A 22320-nucleotide genomic window follows, 5' to 3' on the forward strand; every position below is an offset into this window, starting at 1 on the left:
TAAAAAAAAAGTCTTCACCGCCATTGAGAATTTTTTTGTTGCTTTTATAACTATGTATTTTGTCATTTTTTATGGTGGTTTTTTTTTTTTTTTTTTTTTTTTACTCGTGGGGTTTTTTTGTGGTGGTTTTTTGTTTGTTTGTTTTTGTTTTGTTTTTTTTTTTTTAATCCTTTTCGACAGTGACAAACTGAGGTAACGTCTGTGACACTACAGCCTCTCCTACGGGAAGAAGGTCCGGAACCCGACAGCCGAGGGAACTGGAAATTAAAAACCCGACAACCTACCGACACAGCGACCTCGACGGGAACAGAAATCACACCCGGGCACCCCCCCACCCCGCACCCCCCCCCCCCTCCGCCGCGGGACAGACCACCCGGGAAAGGTACAACCGGGCCCTCCCCGGGAAGGGAGGGGGGGGGCGGCGGGGATCCCTTATCTACATTATTGCACGAAAGATCGAGGACATGGAGGGACCTAAGGCAAAAAGGAGAAAAAACCGGCGCCTAGCGTCTCTACATCGGGGCAATGCTACTTCTAAAACCGGCCCTCGGCCCCGGCACCGCGGGCGGGGGCGGGGGGGGGTGTGTGTGTGCCGTGGGGACGGGGTCGGGGGGCAGCGGCGGTGGCGGGGGGGGTCCGGCCGGGCACCCGCCTGCTGTGTAAACTGCTGCTGCTGCTGCTGAATAGCGTTATAGCCCTTTGTGCGGGAATTGGGGGGGGGGGGCAGAGAGATTTGAAGGGGGGGGGGATGTCGCCACGGCACCCACCCCGTGGGAGGGAAGCCCGAACCGTGCCAGGGCTTGGGTGCTGCCACCTTGGGGTGCCCCCCCAGCCCCTCCCCACTGCCCTGGGTGCCCGAAACCAGGAGGGTTTCACACCCCCAATAACGGCCTCGTCACGAAGGGGCCACCAGTGGCTCCTGCCACCCCCCCCCCCCCCGCCCCGCCTCGCTGCAGCCAGCCCCGGGGCGGGGGGGATTTACCCCGCTGCCTCCTCCCCGCCGGCCCCAGGGGAGGGGAACCGGGCTTCGGGGAAGGGGTGACAGCAAAGAGGGCGATGGGGACAGCGCAGGGAGCCCTGGGGACCTTCAGGAGGCCACCGCACGCCCCCTCCCCTGCTCCCCAGGTCCTGCCCTGGAGATGTGCCACCGTTTCCAGTCCCTGGGTACAAAAAAGTCTGCAGAGGGGACAAGGGGACACCACCACAGCAGAGCCAGCCTGGCCCCCAGCATCCCACCCGCCGGACAGCCAGCACCACAGCCACCACCGGAGCCCGGAGCGCAGCTCCCGGCTGGGAGGGGACAGGTCCCTCCGGCCGGAGGTCTGGGGCCAGCATGCGGCCACCCAGCGGGGCAAGGCAAGGGGACACAGGGGCTGCCAGCGGCTGGGACGCACGACGACACACAGACAGGGACACTTGCTACATCGATGGCTGCCAGCACCTCCCACAGCAGGGAGGCAGCCGGGGAGGCCGGGGGTCCCGGGTTGCCAGCGACCCCCAGGTTCCCCCATCACCAACCCAGCGCCCACCTCCCCATCCCCTCCCGCCCCCCACCAGCGGGGCAGGGACAGGTGGAAGGGGGCAAATCGCCACCCACCCAAACCTCCCCAAAGGCCTCCTCCACCGTGCGGGGTCATCGGCCTTCTCGCGCCCCGGCCGGGGGGCAAGCACGGGGTCGGGGGGAGCCGATGGGCACTGGCTGCCCCAGACCCCTCCCACCCCTCGGGGGTGACCCCCACCCACGCAGAGCCCCTCCCGGCTCTTCCTCCTCGTACGGGGAGCCCCCTCCCCATGCCAACATGGGGGGAGCCTCGGAGGGGGCACCAATGTCCTCCCCGGCGCCGAGCGGTGCCCTCACCCCGGCAGGGGGGGGTGGTTCAGCATCCTCGGCGCTATGGAGCGCAACCAGTTTTGTCCTTTTCCTCTTCGCTTTTGTTTTCTTTTTCTTTTCTTTTCTTTTTTTTTTTTTTTTTTTTTTTTTGCTTTGGGAGACCCGGAGCCTGGTCCCGGCTCGTGCCATCACCACGAGCAACACGCTCCCCAGCCCCATCCTTGTCCCCGGTGAGGGGGGACAGGACGGGCGGCCACCACGTGCCGCCCCGGCGCCATCAGACGCAGATCTCTATTGCTGTGGCCAGGACCATCTGCCCTTTGCCTTTATCCTGCCGTCCGTCTGTCCTGCTGGCTGCCCCCGGGGGGGCCGCGCTCGGCTCGGGGCCGCGGGGGCCGCTCCCTTCGGTCAGGACGGTCCTCTTGAGCGGGGCCGGGGTGCAGGAGCCGGCCGCCTCATGACGATGGGGACCGGCCGGGAGCTTGTCCCCGGCGTGCTTGCGGGAGCGGTAGGAGGGTCGGCGCCGCACCTCGGCCATCAGGTCGCATTTGATGAAGTAGAAAACCTCCTTGACGGGACAGCGTTTCTCCGGGTCGAGGGCCAGCAGGCGCTGGAACATGCGCAGGGCACTGTCCGTGAAGCGCCGCCACTGTGAGGGCAACCCCCCCAGCCGCCCCTTCTGCCACCGCACAAACTCCTCGAAGAAGGCGTCAGAAGCCGCCGCCGCCTCCCAGGGGAAGTTACCGGTGAGGACGCAGAAGATGAGCACCCCGAAAGCCCAGACATCGATGCTGGTGTCCACGGCGAAACCCTCCGCCCGGCCGGCTTGGCAGACCTCGGGTGCCGTGTAGGGGATGGTGCCGCTGATGCGCTTGACCCGGCAGCCCACCTTGCGGGTCATGCCGAAGTCGGCCAGTTTGACGCGGCGGCAGTCGCGGTCGAAGAGCAGGACGTTCTCCGGTTTGATGTCCCGGTGCACCAGGCTCTTGCTGTGCATGTAGTCGAGGGCCAGGCCCAGCTGCTGCACGCAGCGCTTCACCAGCTCCTCGGGGAGCCCCACCTGCGGGCGCGGGGACACGGCGTCAGCCACCCGCCACTGAACCCCATGGTGATCCCACCCAGCTCGGGGACCGTCACATCACTATGTCATTACACATGTGACGCGGTCATGGCTGCTTTTATCTGGGGTGCTCTCTGCGGTCGGGAGACAGGTGGTGAGTCCAGGCTACCCTAGGGGTGGGTGATGGGTCTCAGGACCTCCAGGAGATGGTTGATGGGTCTCAGACCACCCAAGGGATGGTTGATGGGGCCCAGGCTACCCTAGGGATGGATGATGGGTCTCAGGACCTCCAGGAGATGGTTGATGGGTCTCAGGCCACCGAAGGCTGCCCTAGGGATGGATGATGGGCCTCAGACCATCCTAGGGACAGGTGATGGGTCTCAGGCCACCCTAGGGATGCATGATGAGTCCCATACCACTCTAGGGACAGGTGATGGGTCTTAGGCCACTCCAGGGGATGGGTGATGGGTCTCAGGCCACCCCCGGAGATGGACGAGGGGTCCCAGGCCACCCCAAGGGATGGTTGATGGGTCCCAGGCCACCCCAAGGGATGGTTGATGGGTCCCAGGCCACCCTAGGGATGGTTGATGGGCCTCAGACCATCCTAGGGATGGGTGATGGGTCTCAGACCATCCTAGGGACAGGTGATGGATCTCAGGCCACCCTAGGGATGGTTGATGGGCCTCAGACCATCCTAGGGATGGGTGATGGGTCTCAGACCATCCTAGGGACAGGTGGTGGATCTCAGGCCACCCTAGGGACGCATGATGAGTCCCATACCACTCTAGGGACAGGTGATGGGTCTCAGGCCACCCCAGGGATGGCTGATGGGTCCCAGACTTGCTTCTAGGTGCTTGCGGTTGGGGCTGACCTGGTCCCTGAGCATGAGGCCCCCTCCCACATGGCCACCGAAGCACAGCGGCAGCTTTGCTCAGCACCCTGGGGATTCTGAGCCCCCACCACCCCCACACCCCAAAAAGGCTTCCACAGGAGCGTCGGGAGGGTCCCACCTGTGGCGGGATGATGTCGAAGAGGTCCCCGCCGGGGGCATACTCCTGAGCAAAGACGTAGCAGTCCTCAGTCTCGAAGACCACGTCGAAGACCTTGATGATGAAGGGGCTGGAGGAGAGCGTGTTGGTGATGCTGAACTCCCGCAGGAAGTTCTTCAGCTTCGTCTTGCTCTTGTTGACGAACTTCAGGGCCATCTTGGTGCCTGTGGTGGGCAGGAGATGGGGGTGAGCCCAGGGCACGGTTGGGACATGCTGGGCACCCTGCTCCCAGCGTGGCCGCGTCCCCCACGCGCCTCCCGTTCCCCTCACCTGTGCTTTTGTGGGACACCAGGTCCACCTTGCCGTAGGTGCCCTTGCCGAGCTCGCGGATGAGGTCGTAGTGCTTGCTGATGTCGGTGCCCGAGAGGGTGCGGATGGCCAGGGACTGCATGTCCTCCGTGATGAGGGGCACCCCGCAGCAGGCCAGCTTGCGCGACGGCTCTTGCTCAATCGAACCCGCGCTCATGGCTGCGCTGCAAGGCAGAGGTGGGTCACCAATTTTGGTGGGTGCTGCAAAGCCCCCGTGCCCCATCCCCTCCCATCCCGTCCCGTTCCCGGGGCTGGCAGCCACGGCACCTTGCGAAGGGGCAGGGGGACGCTCGGAGCGGTGCCGAGCAGCACCCGCTGGGTGCCAGCCCTCTGTCCCCAGGGGCCACCAACCCAACGGCTCTGCAGAGGATGCTCCAGCCACGGGGGGCAGGGCCAGGGGGTGCTCTGGCCCCCGTGACTCTGACTCGGGGGGGGATGCCGGGGGGCAAAGCGAGGGCTCGGGGCACGGCAGAGCCAGGAGGGCAGGGACATGGCGACACACATGCATTTCCTTGGCCCTGCTGTGTTCACAGCCACCACGCAGGACGGGAGCTGAGGCCCTTTCGGGCTCCCCAGTGGGGACGCCGGGAGCCAGCCGTGTCCCCTCCACCCTTTGCAGAGCACCGGAGCCCCTTCCCGAGCCAGCGATGCTCCGGAGCCGGGCCAGGGCCATGTCACAGGCACCGAGCGGGACACGATGGCTCTGCAGCACCTCACGCCGCCATACGGCTCTGACCATCCATCGGCACCAACTCCTGCCTTCCCCAACCAGGACGCCCGGAACACGGACAACACCACCGACATTCCAGCAAACCAGGAGCGGTTCCTCCTCGCCCCGGCCATCCCCGTGAGGAGAACCGAGCTCGGACTCACCCACCACGGCAAACAAAACCATCCCGGGGGGGTCCTCTGATGCCTTCGGGGCGCCGCGTCGCCCTCCGTCACCCCCCGCCAAGAGCACGAACCCAGCGCCCCGCGCAAGCCGCCCCTCCGGCTGCTTTTTATTTTGGAGCAGATATTGCCAAAAAATCACGGGGCAGCAGCCGAGCGGGCGTTGGTTTATATTTAGGTTTTTGAACGCGGCGTCTCACCGAGGGGGGGAAATAAATAAATAAATAAATAAAATTAATAAATTAATCCAGCTTGATCCGGGACCGACGGCACCCGGGGGTCCCATCGGTGCCGGGATGGAGTTGCGAGTGGCCAGGGATTGCGGCGTGGGCTCTCAGCGGCTGCGGACGTGGGCTCACATCCGCATAAGATTGAGTCCGTGGGAGGGAGCCAGGACGATGCCCACGGGCTGAACCCCGTGCCACGGCCACACAGCGGGTGCGAGAGCCACCCCCAAGCAGTGCCAGACCTCCCCCCCTCCCCCCCCTTCAAAGCACCCATGAACCACCCTGGGGGTCAGGATCCTGCCCGATGCACGAGGTTCCTCCCAGCCTTTTCCCAACGCGGCTGAGCCTCATCTCCAACCTCTCCCTTCCTTTCTTTCCACCGGCCCCTCATCCCAAAGCAGAGCTCAGCTTCTTCATTTATTATATATATTATTTTTTTTTTTTTCTTCTCCTGGGAAGTTGGGCAAAAAATAGAAAAGGAACTTCAACATCATGATGTTCCAAAAATGTAACGGCTTTGACTCATAAGATCTCCAAAGCGGCTCATCTCCATAGTGTTTTATTGGCCTCCTGGAAGAGGAGCACCGTTTCAGCGGTGGGGTGCTGGAGGTGGAGGTGGATCCGCGCGGCAGCTCGATGGAGGCATGACTAAAAACAGCTCCCAGCATCCTGCAAGAAGAATTCTGTCTACACTTGAGTTTACAATCACGCTCGTCAATGTCTCTTAATTAACCGGTGTTGAAAAGCAATTATTCAAGTCGGCAAAGTCGGAGTTTGGGGAAAAAAAACAACCTGCCGGTGGGTTGGGAGAGAGGAGGTGAGGGACTGACGGCGGCTGAAAAGGGCTCTCCGAGTCAAGGGCTGTTTGGTTTTTTCCCCTCGGCTAAACCTGTTGGGTTTGCCCGGCAGCTCCTTGCCGACTGGCAACCCAGGAACACCCATGGGAAAGGGGTGTCCCACCACCCCAGGTCCCTGCCCGCCGCCTGCCCGCCTTGTGCAGCCGCCCCAGGGCTGCGGCTGCTGCTTTTGGGGTGGTTTATGGAGCCCGAGCGGGGGCAAACCGGCTGCGGTGTGGCTCCTGCCGCCAGTGACCCTGCCGGGATCCCGCCTGGCATGGCCAGGGATGAGGTCCCTCATCCTTGGCTGCCTCCCATGCCCACACCAGTCACTCCGACGCACCCGCCCGTGCAGCCGCGTGCTGCATCGCGCCAAACCGGAGCAGAAACGGGGCCTTTTCCCGGCACGGCGGCTCCTCTCCCGCCTCCCCGGCACGGCTCCCAAGCACCGGGGCGGAGGAGCCCAAACCCAGGGAAGCCCAAACCGCCTTCCCAGCGCACGGACCCCCCCCACCCCGGTTGTTTCAGGTGTTCCTGGCGCTTTGAAAAGCAGGGAGGAGCGATGCGCATCCTGGCTGAGTCCTGGCGAAGGCCCCCGCGGCACGACACCCCGGGCAGCCGAGATGCTGCCAAGCGGCAGCGGGACCCCGCCGCTCACCGCAAGCGCTTCATGCCGTCATCTCTGCGTCCTGAACCGTTTCTCCTACTATTCAGACTAAAATTGTTCTGTGTTTAAGCTTCAGAACCATTTATCTCATTGAGCGAGGAGGATAATCCACCCACCTCTTCCTCGCTCCCTGGCAGGTATTTATAGGCAGCCACTCGTCTCCCGTCGGCAACGGCCGCTCCTCTCCCCAAATCTCCCCGGCTCCATCCCCAACACCGTGGAGCGGCTCCCGGGAGGATGGAATCCCGTATCCGGAGCCCGGCATTCCACCGGGTACCGGGGCCGGCACCGCCAACCCACTCCCAGCCCAACGCTGCTCCCAGCAAAGGGATGCCCTCCCCGGCTCCGCATCCCGCTCTGCTGCACGCCCGGCCCTGGGCGCACGGGCTCTGCCAATAAGTAATTGCAAACTCATTAAGAGCTCGTTGAGAGGAGCAGAGGCCGCCCGGGAGAGCTGCCCCGGGCACCCGGCAGAGGAGGCTGCTGGAGCAGCAGCTGCTTGGAAATCAAGAGGGAAAAGGGGGGGAAAACCCCCCTCTGGATGCATCAGGAAACAAGCGGGATGTTGAGCGGGGCCAAAGGAAAAGGGTTTGGGGCTGAGCCCGACGTGGGGGTCTCTGTGGCCAGGCGGCATGGTGAGAGACCAGGTCCGGCACCGTGGGTTGCTCTGGGGCAAGGAATTGGGAAAACGAAGGGAAAAACCACGCGGGGCAGGGTTAGGGTCTCTGCAAGACCCGGATTTCTCTTTAGAGAGGGGGAAAATGAGAAATGCCTGGCAGCGGGGCGGGTGCAGGCACGTGCTGCTCTGTCCCTGCGGGTGCCCCGGCTGCACCACCTATATTTTGCAGAACGTTCATTTCCCCCATCCCCATCCCCTCCCGCCCCTGCGACGCTCCCTACGATGGCAGCGTGCTCATTAATTATGGAGTAATTGGCATTGGTCGTTAGCGGGTAACACTGACTCCCCCCCAGCCCGGCAGGCTGGAGGCCAGGGCACCCGTCGGGAGGGTCTCGCTCCCTCCGCACCCCGGACGGCTCCCAAACCTCCCTTATTTTCTCCAAACCACCCTCTGAGCCAGCAAAGCCATTTCCAAGCGAGCTCTTGGCCATCCCCGCGTCCGGTCCCCCACCTCCCGCACCACCCCGGCGCTGCCCCAGTGCCACCGTGGCGAGGGGACAGGCGGTGCCTCGGCCGTGCCCTGCGCCCAGCCGCTGCCTCCCACTCCATTTCCAGTCTGCGCCGCCTCCATTGCTGCCTGACCCCGTTCTGGGGACATCCTCTCATCTCCTCCTCGGCGCCACCGGGACCCACGCGAGGCGTTATTAGCTGTACTTCCCGGGGACAGCGGCGCCCAGGGAGGCCTGGCAAAGGCACCTTGGCCAAACGAGGACGATGTCTCCGTGGGTGCAGGGGGAGGACGGGCATCTTGCCGGGGGTCAGGGCTATAGGTACCTGCTGCATCCTCCAGCCGACCCGGACGCTGCATCCCATCCCACCCCAGAGCAGTGGAACACGGGCAGGGAGAGGGTCCCTTCACCCACGGGCCACCCCAGGGCCATCCAAAGCCACTCCAGACAAGCCGACCATGTCCAGGAGGTGGCTGGTCACGCACGGCACAGGGACACGGGCCGGCGGCTGCAAGTGGGCAGCATTTCGGGCACAGCCCCTCTGCCAGCATCCCGCCACCTCCCGTGGAGGGGATGGATGGGGCACATCCCCACGTCCTCTCGCCGGCTCCGTGGCGGTGGGAAACCCTCACGTGCCGCTTACGCCACAAGCCTGAACCAGCAACAAACCTCTGCCGAAGCAGCAGCAACCGTGACTTCCCAGTGCCCCCAGTTGGGGACACTCCACTCCACGTGAGGGCACTGAATTCCCAGTTATCCAGAGTTTCCCATACCGGCTCCTTGCCCACACCAGAGCAGACTGACCAGCACCAGGATGGGCTTCGGCAAAGCCAACGAACACCCAGAACCGCGTGGGGTCCCAGTCGGTGGGTGCCGCTCTCCCGGCGGGGACGTCTCGGGATCAGGCCCCGTCACACCCATCCGTAGCATCCCCTGTAGCGGGAACCATCTCCCATCCCGGCCACGAGCCCACAACAACCTTCTTCAGCCTTTGGTCCCAGGATTCAGGTTTCACAGCCAGCCTCCGCAGGAAAAATTTGGGAAGAGCAGATGAAGCAGCGCCCGGGCTCTCTCCTGCGGCAGCCCTCGCTGTCCTCCCGAGGGACGAGCGGCCGCCGCTCCCCGGGGAGTCACCGCTCTCCCCTCCTGCCGCCGTCCTCCGTGCCCTCCGCACCGCTCTCCCGCAGCTGCCGGCAGGATTTTCCCTGCCCTCGGATGCACCGCGCCGTCTCCGTCCATCGGCCCCCGAGGGCAGGACCTTGGCCGCCTTTCAGTGCTTCTGCCTCCCGGGAATTTTTCCCCTGAGGAGCGGGATGGCTTCGTTAGGACCTCGGCTACTCCAGCCTCCAGCTCCTCCCGCCTTCGCCGCGCCTCGCCGCCGGCACCGGGGATTTATGATTACTTCATTGTTTGATTGGTTTCATCAGCCTGTCATCATCTCCCTCCCAAAACTCTTCCACCAGCGCCGGCAGCATCGCACGTTTGGGATCTGCAAAGACAAACGCCCCGAACTGCACCTGCCCGGGGGGGACAGGGCCACCCTCGGCCCCTCTGGCTCTTGGGGACATCGGGGCACGTCACCCCGCTGTGAAAACCGGCCCCATCTCTGCTCCAAGGGGCTTCATGGCCTTTAGACGCCGTGGGGGCTGCTGTATCCCCGCATCCTGGGCATCACATCCCGGGCAGGCGACACCCCAACGCCAGACCCAGCACAGAGGGGTGTCCAGAGCCAACATCCCCGTGTGCCCCCCCCGCCCCCCAGCCCCGTGCCACTCGGCTGTCCCTGAGCTGCGGCAGGACTCCCGGCTGGCGTCGCCCGCCCGCGGGGACCGGGAGGAAAGTGGGTCACGCTCCCCTTCCCCAGCCGCAGCCGGCGGGAGGCTGGTGCGGGCTGGAGGCCGGTTCCCGCACCGGCAGCGGGGGGAATCGGGGGGTGACGAGGGGAGATGCCGTGGGGAGATGGCCTGAGCTGCCCCCGGGGCCGCCCCCCCTCCCTGCTCCCCTTCCCCCGCCGCTCTCCATCTCAGCGCATCCTTACGGAGCCCCCCCCCCCCCCAAAAAAAATATATTCCCTGGGATCCCTTTTCTCCCCGCTCTGCCACCAACTCCTTCCAAGTGGGACTCACGCCTCACCCCTCCCCGGCCCCGACTTTGTGTCCCCCGCCCCCCGCCGCCGCAGGGCCGGGGCGCAGGTGGCGGCGGCCGGAGGAGGGGACCCGCCACCGGGACCCCGCGCTCCTTCCCCGGGATGGGGGGGGCCGGCCGGCCGGCCGAGCCCCCCGGGGGCAGCACCCGCGTCGCCCAGTGACCACCCCCCCGCCCCCCCCGGTTCTGCGGGGAGCGGCGGGAGGCGCCCCCCCCATCCCATTCATGCCGCGATGGTAATTCGGGTGATGGTCGCACCGGGGGACCCGCGTCCCCCCCCCCCGCCCCGCGCCGTGCGGGCAGACAAAGGGCGGCCCCGCCACAAAGGCGGCGGCCGGTACCGGAGCGGGCGGTGCCCCCCCCACCCCGCGCCCCCCTCCCCACCACCACCACCACCGCCGCCTTACCGGAGGGGGGAGCCTCCACCGCCCCCCGTCCTCGGCGGGAGAGGAGCCGCCGCCGCCGCCACCGCTCGCCCCCCGCCCGGGGCCGCTCGCCACCCGCACCGCCGGGCTCATGCCGCGGCCCCGCCGCCGCCGCCGCCGCCACCGCCACCGGAGGAGCGGAGCGGAGCGCGGCCCCCCCCTCACCGCCGCCCCGCCCCGCCCCGCGCTCCGCCCGCCACCGGCGCCGCCCCGCAGCCCCCGGGGACGCGCAGGGGAAACGGGGCGCGGTGGAGGGGGGGGCTCCGCCGCCGTTATCACCGGGCGCTGGGGGGGATGCGGGGCATCCTCCATCCTTCCCACCCAACCCCGGCGCAGGCAGGGGCGCGGGAGGGTTTGCGCCGGAGGAGCCACCTTCCTCCTCCTCCTCCTCCTCCTGCCCCACCGCCCGGGGGAGCCACCCAGGGGGAGGAGGGACAGGCACCGGCACCCGGGCAGGATCGGGCCCCTCAGCCCTTCGAAGGACTCCGGTAGCCCGAGTCTGGAAAACCCTGGGCTGCATCCCCAGCAGCGTGGGCAGCAGGGCGAGGGGGGGATTCTGCCCCTCTGCTCCGCTCTGGGGAGACCCCCCTGCAGTGCTGCCTCCAGCTCTGGGGCACCAGCAGCAGAAGGACACGGAGCTGTTGGAGCGGGGCCAGAGGAGGCCCCGGAGATGCTGGGAGGGCTGGAGCCCCTCTGCTGTGAGGACAGGCTGAGAGAGCTGGGGGGGTTCAGCCTGGAGAAGAGAAGGCTCTGGGGAGACCTTGGAGCCCCTTCCAGTCCCTAAAGGGACTCCAGGAAAGCTGGGGAGGGACTCTGGATCAGGGAGGGGAGCCATGGGACGAGGGGGAATGGTTTTACACTGCAAGAGGGGAGATTGAGATGAGATCTGAGGAAGAAATTGTTGGCTGTGAGGGTGGTGAGCCCCTGGCCCAGGTTGCCCAGAGGGTTGCTGTGGGGGTGGCTGCCCCATCCCTGGAGGTGTTCAAGGGCAGGTTGGAGGGGGCTTGGAGCAACCTGGTGTGGTGGGAGGTGTCCCTGCCCAGGGCAGGGGGTAGCCTCGTGGGTGGTCTTCAAGGTCCCTTCCAAACCAAACCACTCTGTGATTCTATGATCTGGGCTTCGCCACCATCAGCACCCTGCATCAGAAATGTCCTTCCACAGGACCCCATCCCACTGTTTCCAGGTTCCCCGGCTCCTCCTCTCCCGGAGCCTTCCAAGACTTTGTATTTCTTCTCCTTCAGCGCGGGTGATGCCCACCCTGGGCTGCGGGCAGTGCCCGGCTGGACCCTCTGAATTCCCACTCTTAAACACGTGCAGGACACGCGGCTTACCCCCACGCACCCAGGAATGGCGGGACCATTCGGAGAGAGCCAGGGAAAGCCGGCTGAGGCAGATGCGCCACCCGGGCTTCCCTTCAGCTGCGTTAACATTTGGCAACCTGTTCAGCAAGTGATGCCAGCGCCGGGCATCAGGAGCTCCCGGGCACCTCCAGCCCGGGGGACAGTGGCAGCTCACCCAGAGGAGGGCGAGGGGTCGTAACCACAATCCTCCTTGGAGCATCCCAGGGCAGATCCCGTCTTTATGGATTTCTTCCTGCGCTCACCAGGGCTGAGCAGGGACATTTTGTCACAAGGTCATGGTTTGCTTTGGGGCTTCCTTGGCTCTTTGCTGGGCCCCGGGTCACTTTGAGGCCACTTTGAGCCAACCCACAGCCGTGGGGCTGCCCCACACTCCAAGGGGTAATGGCAAGTTGTATCAGACACAACCAGGGACCAGAGCTGCCACTGTCCCCCGAGCCCCCCGCCACCGGGGAGGGCAGAGGAGCCATCGCCACTGACTCACCGGCGGCTCTAATCCGCTTCCAGTTTAGCAGAGCAATTAGTCTTTTTATGAATGACTTTAATGCAAGAGGCTGAATCACATTCTGACACTTTTCTTTAATTCAGTGACAGGCGCTGCTGTGACATTGCCACCCTTCTCCCATCCGGCAGCCACCCGGGACACGGCCGGTGTCCGGCCCGGGCAGTGGGAGAGGCGGCTGTGGCTCATGGACGCCCATCGGTCCCCTCAATCCCTGCTCCGCTCACCGGTCCCTGCCACAGCTCCCGGCACCCGTGGCTCGGATGCTCCGAGTATGGACTATCCCCACCGAGAGGAGAAATGCTGTCCCCTGTGTCACTGGAGCTGGTGACCCAGCAGGCCGGGCCAGCTGGATGGCGCTGGATGGGTGCTCGGACCAGCCGCATTGGGGCTGGGAAAGGGCTGGCACAGGGCAGGAGAGCATCTTAGGGGGACGGTGGCGCCGGTGAAGGAGATGGGACAGAGCTGGGGTGCTCCAGGTGCTGCCACACAGGCAGGACAGGGGCTGGTAAAAGCCACCACAGCCTTCCTCGCACGCGCCGCTCCATCGCCCGGTGGGGACGGAGAGGGTCCAGCCCCGTCCCTTCCCACGGCACCCTCACAAGGCCCCCGTGTCCCCTGCCTGCCCTTGCCATGCCATCCGTCCCCTGGCTTGCGGCTCCCCGGCTCTCGCAGCCTCCCGCTCGCTGTGTTCCGAGCTCTGCCTCTCCACTCTCCTTCCCCTCGCCCTATTTATAGCTCGGGGCTGTTTCTAGGTCAGGAGCCAGGCGCCGGGGACCGGGGACCGTGGGGGGCTGCGGGGACAGTGTCACAGGCCCCGCAGGCGGCTCGGCTCCCGGTATCACCACCCCGGTGCTGGAGGATAGGGCTGTGCCGTGCCCCGGGTACATGGAGGCTGAGCCATCGGGCTGCGGCAGGGCTCCGTGGGGCTCAGCAGAGCTCCATGGGGCTCAGAAGCTCTCCATGGGGCTCAGCAAGGCTCCATGGGGCTCAGCAGGGCTCTGTGGGGCTCTTTGGGGTTCTGTGGGGCTTGGAAGATCTCCATGGGGCTCAGCAAGGCTCCATGGGTTCCATGGGGCTCTGTGGGCCTCCATGGGGCTCAGCAGAGCTCCATGGGTCTCCGTGGGCTCAGCAGGTTGCCATGGGGCTCAGCAAAGCTCCGTGGGTCTCTGTGGGGCTCAGCAGGCTCCATGGGGGTTCAGCAGGGCTCCGTGGGGCTCCATGGGGCAGACCAGCACATCGCCAGCACATGGGTCAGGCAGAGATTGAACACCAGTAGCACCAGTCGGGGTTTGCATCGAGCTCGGGGTCTTCAAAGCACTTAGAGAATATTAATAACTAATTAAGATCAGGGAGATGAAAGGAGCCGGATCAAACACAGTTATCACCTAGTTCCATCCCAAGGGACCAGGAATGCCCCCGGGATTTCTGCTCGGAAAGGAAATATCCCAGCTGGTGCCACGGGGGGTGTGCCAGGACAGGGCGGGCAGCAGGGAAATGACCTGAAAAGCCCCAAATATTTCCCAGCAAGCCCAAATCCCTCCAAATTCAGCGAGAAGGTCGCTCGTCGTCCTTTCGCTGTCTCTCGGTTGTCCCCTCGCCCTGTCAGAGTGGGGGCCAAGGGGCCGCACAGCACTTGGGTGAGGGGGTGCCAGGGCCACCCGCAGCCTGTCACGCTCCGGTGACATGAGCTAAAACCTGCCGTAAGATGCTGGCAGGGATGCTGGGAAGGAGCAGGCGGGGAGGGAAGGAGGGAGGGCAACGCTAGAGCGGAGCACGCCGGGAGCTGCAGCGCTGGCGGCGTCTCCCAGCTGCTTTTGGATGTCTCCCCCCCGCCCCCCCACAGTAGCATCCACCGAACCCCGAAATCTCCTGCCCTGTCCCTGCGGTGAGGCCACCTCGCCACTCAGTGCGGGCACCGGTGTGACCTTGGCTGCCCGCTGTCCCCCTCCCTGTGCCGCTCGCCTGGCACCTCCGTAGCACCACCCGGGGTGCAGGACCCATGTTGGGGGGGGGCTGGGTGCCCCCCTCGGTCCCTGGGGACAGCGCCCAGGCAGGGGGATTTCCGTGGGAAAGGGGGACGGCGGGAGCTGGGTCCCGCAGTGCTGGGGTGGGGGGTTGAGTGCCCCCCGCCTCGGTGGTCCCCCCCGATGGCATGCTGCCATCCCCTGCTGCAGCTGCCGGGGTGAGATTCCCAGTGGCTGCTCTCAAGGTCAGGGAGGAGACGCAGCCCGTGGTGCCGTGGGGACATGCCGAGCTGCTGCCAGCAGCCCTTGGGCTGCCTCCCCTCCCGCAGCCCCCCAACCCCCATCCCGTGCTCCCGCGGGGGCAGACGATGGACCCAAGCCAGCTGTGTGGGGGAACACAGTCTCCTGCACGCTTCCCCCACGCTCCCTGGCCCAGGCTGGGTCAGCACCGTCTGCCTGAGGACCACTTGCAGGGCGCTCCGACACGGTGTTGACTCTGGAGCGTAATGATGACTGTTAAGCCAGGGGCTTGAAAGGAAACGGAAGGGTTTTCTTTTGAACGGGTTTCTTCTGAACAGAAGCAGAAGGGGGGGTTCTTCCTGGGGGAGGTGGGATTTGGGGGTGTAGCGGGGTCATGGCACTATCCCCCTCCCACCCCCTATCTGAAGCCACAGATGCCAACTGGATCGCTGCCTGGGGCCGCGGCGCAGCTGTACCCACAGATCCCGCTCCCAGCATTTCCCACCCCCTCACCAAACGGGGCCAAAGCCACAAGCGGGACTGAACTGGGAGCACAGGGAGAGCCCCCGGGGCCTGCCCTGGCCCCCCGGCACCGTCCAGCACCCGCCCGCCCGCCGGCCGCCTCCGCTCGCAGCCCGTTCTCCTGGCACCATCTAGCGAGGCTGCGGGGACAGGCACGCTGCCACCCACCCGCGTGCGTGGGCCCACGCGCTCTCTCCGGCTCGGGGGGACAGGGACATGCGGTGGGACGGTGGCAGAGCGGGGAGCACCCGCTGGGTCCCCCTTGCCGCCACCCCCCACCCGCCCCAGCCCCGGGGGGGCCCACCCCGGTAGCTGCTGTGCCGGCGGTGGCAGGCGATGACAGTCCCGGCCCCACGGGCTGGCGGCAGGCCCAGGGAAAAGCTGTTAGGGACAGGCTGGTGACAACCCGGGGGGGGGGGCGTTGGGGGACAGAGAGCCCTCCCAGAACAGCCGGGCAGGACAGGGAGAGGTCTCCGGGGACAAGCCACAAGTGTCCGCCCTGCACTGTGCCCCCATGGGGAGGGGTAGTCCCTGTGGCCACCATGCAGGACCTCAGGCCACCACACCGTCACTCTGGGTGCTCCCCTCCCTGGCTGAGAACGCCAAACTCGTGCCACCTGTGGCCCAGCGCAGGCTGGGTGCGGCCGGTCAGCTCCGACCCCGGGTCGGGCTGTAAGATGGGAGCCCCGGGGATGCTCTGCGCCCCTCTCCCGCAGCATCCACACCAAGACCCCTGTCCCACCCCCGGTCCCCTTGTCCCCCCCTGCCTCCTGGCACCTTCCAGCCAGCGCCGAGCTCGTGGGACACGATTCACGGGAATTGAGGCGCCAAAAAGACGTGATTTACACCAAAACAAATCCTACAGCTTCTTGCACAGTGGGGAGGAAGGACAGGCTGCCTGGACTGGTACGCGCCCACAGCCAGCCAATAGCCCTGCCTGGCCACCAGCCCGGCACCCGGCCCTCGCCGTGGGCAGCCGGTGCTCGTGGGGGGGTCCCGGCCGCGGTGGGGTGGGAGCTTTGCCCCGGCGCCAGCGGCTCGGGACGGGAGCCGGCAGTGGCTGGGTGCCAGGGAGGAGCAGTTGGGCACGCCATGTGCTGGCGTTCACACCTCGCATCCCTGCCGGCTGCCTGGCTAATTCCGGCACCGCCACATCCACCTTGGCTGCCGCTCAGCAGCGCGGATGGCAGAGGAGCTTTCAGGGAGGAGGGGGAGGCGAACGCCGGTGCCGTTGCCGAGATGGCCAGGCCTTGGGGACCCTCGTGGCCCCCCTCGGGGACCCCCTAGCCACCCCGTCCCCCTGACCCCCAAGTCCCTGAGAGCAGAATCGGGCTGGGGACTGCGTCCAGAGGAGCAGGTGGGATGGCTCCGGGATGCCTTGGGTTCACACACTGCTGCCAACAGCCCCGCTCCCATGGGCAAACCATGCTCAGCACGGCACAGGACGCCCACCCCGTGCCCTGGAGAGCTGCTGCTGGGGAAGGACATGCCAGATGCGCACACGTGCTGTGCACGCAGCCTCTCCCCGGCATGGCACGGCACGGCATGGCATGGCATGGCACGGCAGGGCACAGCACCCGGCCATGGTCTCCTCTGGCCAGGGGGATGCGCCTGCTCCAAGGGAAACTTCGGCACGGCCAAGGCAGCTCTCAACACCAGGCATCATCCCCCAGCCCGGCTCGGCGCCGTGCTCCCATGCCTGTCACGGGCTCATGGCACGTCCCCTCATCGGCGCAAGGCCCAGCTGGGCACGGCGGCACTGACCTGTGCAGGTGCAGGGGCTGCAGCTCCTCTTTCTGGAAACAGACGAAGCAAAAGGAATCCATTGCTCGGCTCCGGTGGCCACCGTGCCCGGGCGAGGGGGACCGCAGGCCAGGCAGCACTGGAGGCGTGTTGGCATCTTCCTCCCCCTCACCAGTGCTGCCGGTGGCAGGAGGCTCACGCTTGCCTGCCTGGGGCCATGGTGTCGGGGAGCCCTTCAGACGGCCGGGCTGAGCGCTGGGGCCGGCTGCTCACCGCACATGGAGGCAGCACCGGGCTGTGCCGTGTCCCGCGTCGCCCTCGCTCCGGGGCCGGTGATGCCCAATGCCACCCCGGCACCCATCGCGCAGCACGGCCAGAGGCAGCACCGGTCCTCAGGGGGTGAGAGTGGGGACTTGGGGTGGCATCGCCCAGGCCGAGGGGTCTGGCAGGGCAGGAGGAGGTCCCGGCCAAGCCCCGCGATGCTTCAGAGGCTGGGGAAAGTTGCTGCCCCTCTCCGGCACCCAGCACCCATGTGGCACTGGAGGGTGGTGGGCAGAGAGGACGGGAGCACTCCGGGGGGAGAAGTGTCCCCTGCACGTGGGCTTGCAGCAGGTGGTGTCCGGCAGGGTTTGGTGGGGTCCTGCAGGATCTGGCAGGGTTTGGCAGGGTCCAGTAGGGTCTAGCAGGGTCTGGTAGGGTCTGGCAGAATCTGGCAGGGTTTGGCAGGGTCCAGTAGGGTCTGGCAGGGTCCGGTAGGGTCCGGTAGGGTCTGGTAGGGTCCGGCAGGGTCCGGCAGGGTCCAGCAGGCAGGTAGCTGGGCCGGTAGCCCTGCACGCTCGCAGCCCCGCACGCTCGCAGAGGAAAGTTGTGTGGTCGGCGAGCTGCAGCTCCGCGGGGCTTGTCTCACCGGCAGAGCAGCCGCTCGCTCTGACAGCTAAACCAGCGTGCGAGTATTAATAGCTCCAGATTCATGCGGTGAGGCTGGGAAGTTAACTCCTTGGCTGCCGCTGCTGGCCCTGCCCAGGCTCCAGCCGCCCCTTCCTGGCTCCGGGCTGCTGCCACAGGGCTCGCCAGCACCGCAGCTGAGACCTGGCAAACTCAACCCATCTTCTGAGCGTCACTGAGAGACCCGTGCTCTGTCTCCTCCTCCTTCCCTGGGCTCTGCCTTGTCCAGTCTTTGGCATGGGGGACACGGCACAAGCAGGGAGGGGATTTGTCTTGGCCTGGGTGCCCGTGGGTGCCCTGAGGCGCAACGGTGATGGAGAAGGTGACCTGGGAGCCATTCCCAGGGGGCTGCTTGCCGCGCTCAGCCGGGCACAGTGGGACATGGCAGGGCACAGCATGCCAGTCCCTGCTGGGCACAGCAGGAGCACCATGGTGCTCCATGAGGGGTGTCCCTGCCCCATAAGTGGTGTCCCTGCCCCATGAGTGGCATCTTTGCCCTATAAAGGGTGGCTCTGTGCCACCAGCGCAAGCCAGAGCAACCATGCCAGCAACGCCGGCTACTCCCGGGGAACAATACAGGCCACCTCGGGGGCAGCGTGCTGGGTCGGGAGCCCCATTATCCACGTGGCCACATGCCCTCATGGAGCAGCTCTGGAGTCTCATCGTTCTCCATCTGTTGGGACCAGCTCAGGGAGCAGAGCTGACCCCCCCCAGGCCCCAAAGACCAAGGGCTGTGCCAGTCCCTTGCCCCAGCCCGTGTTGGATGCCCTGGGGCAGAAGCAGAGGACACGGAGAGGCTTCCCCAGCCTGGCCACGGGCTTCATCATCTCTCGCTGTGAATTATTCAGTGTGTGGCTCTGCTTGCAGTGCATCTGCTCCCGCCACGCCCCCTCTAATGGCAAGAATCGATGGCTTTTTAATTTCTTGTGGCCAGAAAGCTCCCAGCCCTGCTGCTCAAGGGGAGAGGGGACCGAACCCAGAGCATGGTTTATCCCAAACTCATTTCCATCACCTTCTTCCATGTGTCTAGAAGGCTGCTAGGCTGGATGGTCCCACACGCGAGGCTGCGAGGTGCCCGCGCTTGGCAGCTCTGGTGGGTTTCAGCTGCCCTGCGCTGGTCCTGAGCCGGGATGGTGGCTGGGGCTCAGCAGAGACCCCCAAGTCCTTGGACTGGCCTCTGGTGCCTGCAGTCGGCTGGGAAAAGGGCAGACATGTCCCCCAGGGGTGCACAAGGAGGAAGCCCAGCTGCCTGCGCCCTCCTGCCATGGTTCTGGGTGTGCTTACATCCCCTTCCATCAGCTCTTTCAAGCCTGAGCGTTTCTCCTGCCATTAATTGGAGTCTGTTACCCCACGGCCCTTCAAGGACTCGTCTTCTCCTTGGACCTGCCCACGGCAAGCGGAGCTCACCCGCAGGGCGCTCGCTGGAGACCCATGGCAAAGAGGGGACGGGGGACAGCCTGTGGCACAGGGTGGGGAGCACGCGTCCCCTCACGCTCCATGGGCTGGTTTGCACCAAGGGAGCCGTGGGGCAGCGAAACCCCCTCAGGAGCAGCAGTGCTGCGGCTGTGTCTGAGAACAGAGCTCGATGTTTACCAGTTTCCTGCCTACACCGGGCGTTTTGCGAGGGCTGGGGACATCCGCGGGGACACAGGGTGAAGCTGGCGGGTGGCCAGGCTCGGGGACCGCTCCTGCAGGGCACAGGGGTGGGCAACTGGGTGGTTGCCTGTCCCAGAGGTGATGTGGGAGCTGGCAGGGCTGCGGGCAGCATCACCCGTGGGCTGGCTGTGCTGCGGGCACTGGTCTGGCTGCTCTTGCTGATGGGGGCTTGGCACCGACTTGTCGCCCCCCGGCAACATGGGGAGCTGGCAAGGACATCCGTCCAGGACGATGGGGCTGTGGCAGGGTGTTTGCAGTGATGCTGCTGCCATGCCGGTCCTTGGGAGCTGGGAGAAGCACCAGCTTCCACCCGGCACCGGGGGAGCCGCTCTCCTGCCCGCAGGGCACAGGGGGGTACCCCCCGCCACAGCCAGACTCCCACGGTCCCCCAGGTCCCCTGGGTGTGGCGCCGGGGCCCTGGCACCCACCCAGGCACCCACTCACTGGGAACACGCTTGCAAGGAGCCACGAAAAATGTTAAAATTTAATGCCTCAGCTAATGGGCCGAGCGGAGAGAAGCAGAAACCCAGAGAAAAGGGGGGCTCGGTAAAAACCCATTAGCTGCCTCCCAGCCCCCGCCAAAGTGCGGGACTGAGTGGCCAGTCACGAATCCATGTGGCTCCTGGTGGATGCCCCACGGGAGCTCGTGGTGGGTGATGGACACCCCCACCCCGGGTGGGACCTTGCCCATGGGAGATGGAGCTCCACCGTTCTCCTCCTCTACCAGTCCCCTCCCGAAATCGTGGGAGGCTGAGAACAGGGAGAGGCGCAGAAGGGCAGGTCGGAACATCTTGTTGTGTTGCCCGGGTGGTTTTTTGGGGTCTAGGAAGGTGGCAGGGACGGACTCCAAACTCTGTGTAGGTTTAATAAAAGCCACAGCCTGAAACTGGCCCTTTCTCCCTTGCTTGTAACAGAAGTAGAGAAAAGGAGGCTGAGGGGAGACCTTCTCGCTCCCTACAGCTCCCTGAAAGGAGGGGGTAGCCAGGGGGGGTCGGTCTCTTCTCCAAAGGAACAGGCCATGGGACAAGAGGAAACGGCCTCAAGTTGCCCCAGGGGAGGTTTAAGATGGATATTAGGAAAATTTTTTACACTGAAAGGGTTTTTAAGCATTGGAACAGGCTGCCCAGGGCAGTGGTGGAGTCACCATCCCTGGGGGTATTTAAAAGCCGGGCAGACGTGGTGCTTAGAGATATGGTTTAGCGCTTGGTTTTGTCAGTGTTGGGCTGATGGTTGGACTCGATGATCTGAAAGGTCCCTTCCAACCGAGGTGATTCTATGATTCTATCAGGGAGAGTGAGCTGGCTCTCTTGCTCTTTCCTTCCCCGGCACCAGTTCTCCTGCCTCCTCGGGGTCTGAGGCTGTTGGACAGGGTGATTCAGACACCAGGCTGAATTCTCAGGACCAGCAAATCCCACACGAAGCAAGCTCCTGCCCACACTCCCCTCTTTCCCGCTCATTTGGGGACCTCCTGCTGTGTCCTAGACCCCCTGGGTTTATTGTGTCCCAGCCCTTCAGTGGGATTTGGGAAGCTATTCCCAGCGACACAACCAGCATGCCAATAACACCACATCCCGAGATCCCGAATGGTCCCGGGTGAATCCCAAGTGGGTGCGGAGCGGAGCAGGAGCGGAGGAGGAAGGACACACACCGAGAGGCGTCTTGGGAGCGCCCCTTCCCCGCAGCGGTGGGCTGCAGTGTTTTTTTTTTTTTAAATTAATTCCGCACATCTGGACTTTCCACACAGGGACTGGTACTCAGGGCCTTGTACCTGCTGTATTTTTTTTACAGCTTGCTAAACCGGCAAACTTACTGACAAGCCCCTCGCGAGACGCAGGGGGTGGTTGGGGTTTGCTGCGCAAACCTTTCCCTCGCGTTTCAAAGCTGCTTTACTGCACTTATAAACTACGGTTTAACCCTTTCCATCGAATTACTTTATACTAGGTGGCAGGGCAGGGAGGTTGCTCGTGTATACACGGCATGCGGGACGAGTTGCAGCTCAATTGGTGGTAGGAAAAATAACTGAGATGGAAAGAGATAGGCGGCCGGATGCGAAGCGAAGCGTGGCCAGCCGCGGGGTTGGCGTTAGGCTCAGACTAACCCTGGAGGCAAAACCCAAACTCTGCAAAGCTGGAATAAAGCAATGAAATGTGGCGAATATTTGAATGCGTGATTTGAACGGGCTGGGATCAAGGCTGGAGCTGTGCAGGAGGCTTTGATAAGAGGGCTTCAAATCACGCTCCGGGGCATTTCTGTGCGTGTTTGCCAAAAAAAATTGAGGGAGAAGCCGTGCAGCAAGGAATGATTTTCACGAATTCTGTTCCCTTGGTCTCCCCATGGTCTCGCAGGTCTCTCCAATACCATTCAGCCCTATGTTATTTCCCTTTCTTCCGTTTTTTAAAAACAGTAAGTTAAAAAAATAAAAGAAATAAAAGTCTGATGGCTCCTCCCATCGTGGGGCGGATTCAGGCTTAGTCTGAGCCTTGCTGCCTCCCTCCTCCTCATGCTCCAGTGATGCTGGTGGCAGCCGTGGTCCTTGCACACCGTTTCCTCATGGAACACCACCACCAGGAGGTCCCAGCCGGGGCTGTGTGAGACCCGTCATTGCCACAGCGGTGCGAGGCCTTTGCCTTGGGGTAGATGTTTCTAAAGCCAGGACAAAGGCTTGGAGAGCTCAGCGCTCACCGCCAGCCCCAAATTCCGCCCTAAAAGCTGCCGCACCCCCTTGGGTTTTGCAGGGGGAAAAGGAACAGAGGAGAAAAGCTCCCTGTAAGGATCCAGCAGTTTGGGGGAAGGTTCCTCTTCTTTCTTTTGGTGCCCAC

The 22320-nt window shown here is 64.5% G+C and overlaps 1 protein-coding gene across 2 annotated transcripts; it reads right to left on the minus strand.

Moving 5' to 3' along the window:
• Positions 1–1763: 1763 nt before the first annotated feature.
• On the minus strand, positions 1764–17797 carry SBK1 (SH3 domain binding kinase 1). Of its 2 annotated transcripts, none has more exons than XM_054211085.1 (4): positions 16922–17797; positions 4211–4413; positions 3902–4104; positions 1764–2891 (listed from the first exon to the last, which is right to left on the minus strand). In XM_054211085.1, the coding sequence occupies exons 1-4, from the start codon at positions 16981–16983 to the stop codon at positions 2109–2111; spliced, it is 1251 nt and encodes a 416-aa protein (XP_054067060.1). In that variant the 5' UTR covers positions 16984–17797; the 3' UTR covers positions 1764–2108. The 2 variants fall into 2 exon arrangements, with proteins under 2 accessions (XP_054067060.1, XP_054067061.1); XM_054211086.1 differs by lacking the exon at positions 16922–17797 and adding an exon at positions 10551–10651.
• Positions 17798–22320: the final 4523 nt, after the last annotated feature.

Source organism: Rissa tridactyla, chromosome 8 (genome assembly GCF_028500815.1).
Source record: "Rissa tridactyla isolate bRisTri1 chromosome 8, bRisTri1.patW.cur.20221130, whole genome shotgun sequence".
Lineage (NCBI taxonomy): Eukaryota > Metazoa > Chordata > Aves > Charadriiformes > Laridae > Rissa > Rissa tridactyla.